Raw genomic sequence first — 6,935 nt, 5'->3', positions numbered from 1 at the left:
TAAGTTGCAGTTATTTATCAGTGTCACCAAAGCTTCAGAACTGAAACACTGCTTTCCAGTAAATTTCACGTGATCTGGATTTATCTTTTGATACATTTTTAATTGGAGCATTATCCATTAGGTGAAAGCACCAGAAACATTAAGGTTCAAGAAGTAATCTATAAGCCGTTTGGAATAATTGGAATTATAAATCTAGCAACTAAACTGTTAGCAACCGTAGTAATACTGGTAGTAGAAGTGATAACAGTAGTAGACTGATTGTGTACATTTATTATCATACTAATAAGGTATTGTTATTGAAGGGGTTTTTTGCATGTTACATTCTGAGAATTTGTTGCCCCTGTTTTGTTGGAGATCAAGAAAGTAAAGAATTTAATTGGTTGGGTTTGTAATAGTGCTTAAGTGGAGCTCTTTTAATGGAACTGTGTGTGTCTGTGTGTGTGTTTAAATTTAAGTTTTTGTTTTGTTTTTGTTTGTTTGTGTTAATTTTTAGCCTTCCCCTGCCCCATACAATTTTGTTTTTAAACTGTACTTTATTATTGTTAGCCATCTTAAGCTGTTAGCCAGCTTGAATGCCATTTTTAACAGAAGGGCAGCATATTAAATAAATAACTAAACTTTTGCAAGTCATATTATATAAATGAGAAAAAAATTCTTCATGGCTCTTTTCCATGCTTACCAAATATGATATTTCTGAACCCAAATAAAGATAGCACTGGAGAGTAGCCCTTTGCTACTCTGGCAGTCTCCCAGTTTAGAAAGAAATAGCTTTTAAAATCATAAGGAATAAAATAAAAATCAGGAGGGACAGAGAGCCTACAGGTCCCTAGGAGAGATGTCTGTGGGCACCACATTGGAGAGCCCTGTATTGCAGTTATAATGGCCATAGTCCAGACCCTCTGGAAGTGGAGGACAGGGTGTTTGGACTTTTCACAAAGAGAACTCAGCATCAATTAATGTGAGGAAGGGAGAGAAGTCCTAAGTAAAGGCACAAATGATATACTGCAGCAACTAAATCCAAGCTTCTAACAATGTTCCAAAAAGCAATGATTTTGGATACACTCCACTGGGGTTAAACAGAAAACTATTTTGCTTATTAATATAGTGCCTTCTATGAATACATATAGGGCTAACTCCCAATTAGTTGCCTCCTAGTGCCTTGAAACCTATTTTTCCAGCCCCTGTTATGATAGGCTTATCCTTTTTTAGAGGAATAACAGAAATCCCCCAGTTTACATTTGTTAAATATTTGGATAAGATTTGCCTTGATCTAAAGTATTCCTTTCCCCTTCAACCCGTTGCGCTCACAAAATCAGGTGGAAAGTGTCTGAACACTAATGGTGCTCTTATGTAGCATGGTGTGTATAAGCTTTAATTAATATCACAAGTATTTTGGACAACCACTGTAAATGAGACCTATTTTTTCACACATAAATTATACCAGGAAGGCCTCCCACTGCCATTCTCTAGAGTAGAATCAATAGAACTTCTCATGCTGAAGTGTGTGGGGTTTTTTTTTTAATAGAAGTGACTAGCTTATTTAATTAACACATTTTAATTGCTGTATGGATTTTCTTAACCTACTCTAATTTCTCACTTTGTTGCAGATAATGTTAAGTGTCTCCTCCATTGATTATTGGCGACTGGTGCATTCAAAGAAAGCTGCTTCCAGTATAGATTTCCAACTCTTCGGACTTCCAGCACTCAGAGTTTCCTAGCCTCGTCCACCCCCTTGTAAATGCATTGCAATGGTCACATGAATGCCTGTGGAGTGGTACTGAGACTATCTCTTGGTCTGTTTACAATGGCACTTTAGAAGGAAGAAGCCAATTGTGTGTGCATGTGTGTGTGCTAATAAATAAATAAATTGAAAGCGCTTTAAAAAATGAATCTGATTGTGAAACTTCGTAGAAGTTTCCGAACACTTGTAATTCTCTTAGCCACGTTCTGTTTGGTGAGCATAGTCATTTCTGCTTATTACTTGTATACAGGTCACAAGCAAGAAATAGCCCTCATTGATACCACAGGAGGGGTAGAGTGTGAGGACCTTAAGCTTTTACCGTACAGGTCAATGGAACTTAAAATGGTGAAGCCGATTGATCCATCTAGAACTGACCCTACGGTCCTGCTCTTTGTTGAAAGCCAGTATTCTCAGCTCGGCCAAGACATCATAGCAATCCTGGAGTCAAGTCGATTTCAGTATCAGATGGTGATTGCGTCGGGGAAAGGAGACATTCCTCCACTGGCGGATAATGGCAAAGGGAAATACATCCTTGTAATATATGAAAATATTTTGAAGTACACGTTCATGGATTCATGGAACAGAGAACTTCTAGAAAAATACTGTGTGGAATACAGTGTTAGCATAATTGGTTTTCATAAAGCCAATGAGAACAGCATGTCAAGCACTAAACTCAAAGGATTTCCATTACATCTCTACAACAACGCGGCTCTGCAAGACTGCTTAGTAAACCCCCAGTCTCCTCTGCTGCACATAACCAAAGCCCCAAGGGTTGAGAAAGGCCCCTTACCTGGTGATGACTGGACTGTTTTCCAATTTAATCACTCCACTTACCAACCAGTGCTTTTAACAGAATTTCAGGCTTCCAAACCATTCCCAGCATCACTGCCGAAGGTTTCTCTTTATGCTACAGTGATTCAGGACCTGGGACTTCATGATGGGATTCAAAGAGTCCTTTTTGGAAACAACTTGAACTTTTGGCTGCACAAACTCATTTTTATAGATGCCGTCTCCTTCTTGACAGGGAAGAGGCTTACATTGTCCTTGGATAGATACATTCTTGTTGACATTGATGACATCTTTGTGGGGAAGGAAGGGACAAGGATGAACGTAAAAGATGTGAAGGTAAGATTAATGGCGGGATCTCCTCTTTGTGATATATTTCTGGCACATAAAGCATCAGAGGCTTAGGAATATCTCTTAAATTCTGTTGTCCTCCATTTTGAAAACACCCACTTGCCCTATAGGTGTTTCAAGGAGGGAGGTTGCTAGGTTTTTTATTATATTAAATTATTACTTGTTTAAAGGGGAATATTACCCATCCTTTCTCCAAGGCTCTCAGTGCATCATAATGCTAGCTCTCTCGTTGCAACAACTTTGTGAGGTGGGTTAGGCTGAAAGTTTCTGATTATTCCAAAGTCACCTAATGTGATTCATGGCTAAGCAGAAATCCAGATCTGACATCCTATCCACTACATCAAACTGGCTCTCTAGTCCTAGTATTTGTATTCAAGATATAAGGTATCTTGGATTTATTTGTACTGAGACAGAGGATTTCTTTTTCAAATTCATAGAAGGGAAGTTGATGAAGCAACTGATTAGGTCTGCTGGCCCTCCGAGTCACCCATCAAGTTGTATATGGATGATTGTGTAAGCCAGAATGGCATCAGAAGGATTAAAAAACAGAACTGGTTTATATACCAGCAGCCCACCCCAGGGAACTTATTGAACCCAATGAATTCTGGGCACAGCAGACCCTCATGTTCCCATAGGTCATCAGGAGAAACATGATAGAGCCGCCTCCCCCAAGGTGACACCTTCCAGGTGTGTTGGACTACAACTTCCATCATCCCCCTGCTATGATGGCTAGGGCATTATGGGGGACTTAGTCAAACACAACTGGAGGGCAACAGGTTGGGGAAGGCAGTAGCAGAATTTGCCTCCTGCTAAGATCTGATGGTTAACATGAAGAGAAATTATTTTGGATGGTGTCCTGAGGGACCATCAGAAAAGCTTCTGGGCAAGCCTTAGATTCAACTTGGAGATTAAAAATAAATTAGTAGCACTAGAAATATACCTAATTAAATTCTCCCTTGGAATTGTCTAAATGTGTCTAAATACCAAATGAATTATCATTATGGGAACAAATACCACAGCCATTTCTGCATTTCAGAATGATTAGCATTTTCTTTATGGGTAATACCCATCTCATAAATGCTGAAATTATTCTCTAAGATATTAATATATATTCAAAAAGCTTTCTCTCTCTCTCTCTCTTTATCTCTATCACATCTGGCTGATCCCATGCCTATCATTCCTTTTTTCATTATTTTCATTTTTTTTCTCTTTTCTTTCCATTTTGTATACCAGTCAGGACAACAGGTGAAAAACATGAATTTCAAAGTCCAGTTGTTTCTTCAGGAATCCAACAAAGGTCCATATAAGGTTTCATATTAAAGTTAGCAAATGAGCTTGAACACCATAGCCTTGTGGTGTTTTGTTCAGCTGGAACAATTCATTATTTGAAGAAGAAAAAAACAAACACTGTTTGCTGTCTGCCCTACGTAAGGATTTGCATAGCCTGTTCCCTTGTTCCTGCAGGGTTTTCTGCTTTTCTACCCCATGATCTCAGTTATGCATAGTGTCTCAAATATCATCACTTTTGGAAACTATAGACGTAAATAGGATGTGTGCTTGCAATGGGACATGCATGTAGTAGGATTTCCATTGTACGGAAACCCGGCACTTTTGGGGACCAATGGATCCCTGCAATGGACCTGGCTCGGCTTGCATTAGCCAGCTGAGCTGCACAGTAGTTCCCATAACCCAGGAACTTTACCGCAGCTTGATTTGCACAAAACAGCAGCCAAAAATGGGATGATTTGCAGAAATTAGATAGTTTATGACTGCTATTTTGTGCAAATTGTACTATTTACAGCCACCATTTTGCACAACCCCCTCCCCGAAAAATTCACAAGTTGGTCTGACTTGTCACATGCCGAGTCGGGGCAACTCATGGATAATCAAGCTAGAGTCCAGGGGCCACCCCAAATGGATTCCTTCAACATCCCTACCATTTAGTTGTGAACTCTACATTCTTAGCTTTCTTCCCAACAGGTTTGTGCTTCCACTTTGCTGATGGAAAGTAAATTGTATACAATCATACAGAACAAGGGTATCTGAGAATCATACAGAAAAAGGGTATCTCAGATCTTCTGAGATTAAGGCCTTCTTTCTGGGAACATCTAAATTATGGAATTCTGTCTTCCTAGACAGAATGGTGCCTGGCACCATCTTTGCTGTCTTTCAGATGCCAGATGAAGTCTGTCTTGCTCTGTCATGCTTTTAATGGCAACATAGGACCTCAAGTGGTTTAACTGATAGTTCATCTGCTGTTTGCAGTTTTGTACTTGCGTTTTATTCATGTGATGTTGTATTTTTTATTGTAATTCAGTGTTTTATTCTGTAAACTGCCGTAAGACCATTCCTGTGAAAGATGAAATATATGTACATCCACACACCATAAAGAAGGTGTGTTCAGGATAATTCCATACCTATCAAACTACAATGTTTACAATGGAAAACAAACTTGCTGGATTACTACAGTATCCCTAGGTAATTAAGTGCAATATTGTATCACACATCTCATTTCCATTACCATAACACCAGACTTGCTGTAACTATATTTGCTTGACCAGAAATCCCATTTATTTCAATGAGATTTCTGTACAGGTAATTGCATTTTGGATTGCAGTTTGGGACCCAGTCAGGAAAAGCTTTCCCTCCACATTGGAGGGCCAAAAATAGGGCTAAATTAGTCACAATGGGACAGCCACCCAGCTGCTGACATATCTGATCCATACACATATTAATCTGGGATTGGGTCTATTAGGAGTGCAAAAAGTGTGCAAATCCCCAGCATCTGTTGCTGCGAAAGTGGTGGTGGTGGGAATAATCTAGAAACAGACCTTATTGGTTCTTGACATAGAAGCCTTATTCCTAGACATCCTTGGAGTGCTTGAAGATTCCTGTCTGCTTCCTAGGGTGCTCTAGGAATGAGGCTTCTATGGCAGGAACCAAAGAGCCAGTTCCTATAGTGTGTCATCCCAACCCCAACCCCACTTTCTCTCCTTTTTCTTTTTTGCCAATCAGAACATATACTTTTGCTGTAAGACCAAGATCTGTTGCTGCTGGGTTGAGTGTGAGCGATATGTGAGCACGAGCATGCATACACATGGCACCTTCAGCACAGGAAGCTGTCTTAAACTGAGACAGACCATTGGTCCATCTGGCTCAATATTATCCACACTGACTGGCAGCATCTCTGAAGAGTTTCAGGTGGGATTCTTTCCTAGTCCTGCCTGGAGATGCCAGGAATTGAACCTGCCACCATCTGCATGCTCTACCACTGAGCCATGATCCCGTCAACCCAGTAGCCCTCAAAGATATAAAGGTTGTGTACCTCTGTTTTATGAAAAAGAAGTGACTGGGTGGAGACGGAAACCTGCCCCCTCTCCACCTGATCTTGCTCTGCTCTACCGCATCAAGCAGTTTTCTCTCAGTCCAGATACAGGAAGTGAGCTGGGATGGGGGGGGGGATTGCTTAAAGCGACAGAGCACAGTGAGTTAGAGTGGGGGTGGGTTGGGTGTTGCTCCCCTCCCACACACATTCCTTTTCATGAAAAGAACAGATCCACTTAAAGGTGAATGGTGCAGACATATGGAAAGAAAAACATGGCTGCCCTTTCACATTACTCTGAGCTTTGGGGTTCACACCAATTGCCATTTGGCATGTAGGCAGATCTAACCATGCTGTGGGTTCTGCTGCCCTTTTCATCTTGAGACTGAAGTCCAGGGAAGGAGCAGGGGCCCCTAATGTCTGCTTATTCTATAAGTGGATCTTTTTAATGCATTCTAAGGAATTAATCACTACTCTAGGTACAAGCCTCAACTGCTATTGAGGAAAGGGGGGCATTTTTCTGGACAATCAGTGGATGTCTTTGTCCTACTTGCCAGAGATAATGTGCTATTTTAGCCATTGCTGAAGAAGCTGCTATTTGGGGTATTTTAAAAAACAAAACCAGAAGATGAAATCGACATACCGTATTTCTTCGATTGTAAGATGCCATCGAATCTAAGGCGCACACTAATTTCAGTGCCACCAACAGGGAAAAAAAGCTTTGATTCGAAGAAA

At 40.4% G+C, this 6,935-nt stretch overlaps 1 protein-coding gene across 1 annotated transcript in view; it reads left to right on the top strand.

Moving 5' to 3' along the window:
* The first annotated feature begins 1,885 nt into the window (after window positions 1–1,885).
* LOC134405164 (bifunctional heparan sulfate N-deacetylase/N-sulfotransferase 4) overlaps window positions 1,886–6,935 on the top strand; it is a 126,323-nt gene continuing 121,273 nt past the window's right edge. Inside the window, exon 1 of the mRNA XM_063136364.1 lies at window positions 1,886–2,866. Within this exon, the coding sequence (XP_062992434.1) occupies window positions 1,886–2,866 (981 nt within the window). The remainder of the gene's footprint in view (window positions 2,867–6,935) is intronic.

Source organism: Elgaria multicarinata, chromosome 10, assembly GCF_023053635.1.
Source record: "Elgaria multicarinata webbii isolate HBS135686 ecotype San Diego chromosome 10, rElgMul1.1.pri, whole genome shotgun sequence".
In the NCBI taxonomy this organism is placed as follows: domain Eukaryota; kingdom Metazoa; phylum Chordata; class Lepidosauria; order Squamata; family Anguidae; genus Elgaria; species Elgaria multicarinata.
The sequence above is the reverse complement of the archived record's forward strand: the minus strand, read 5'-3'. Positions and strand labels throughout refer to the sequence as shown.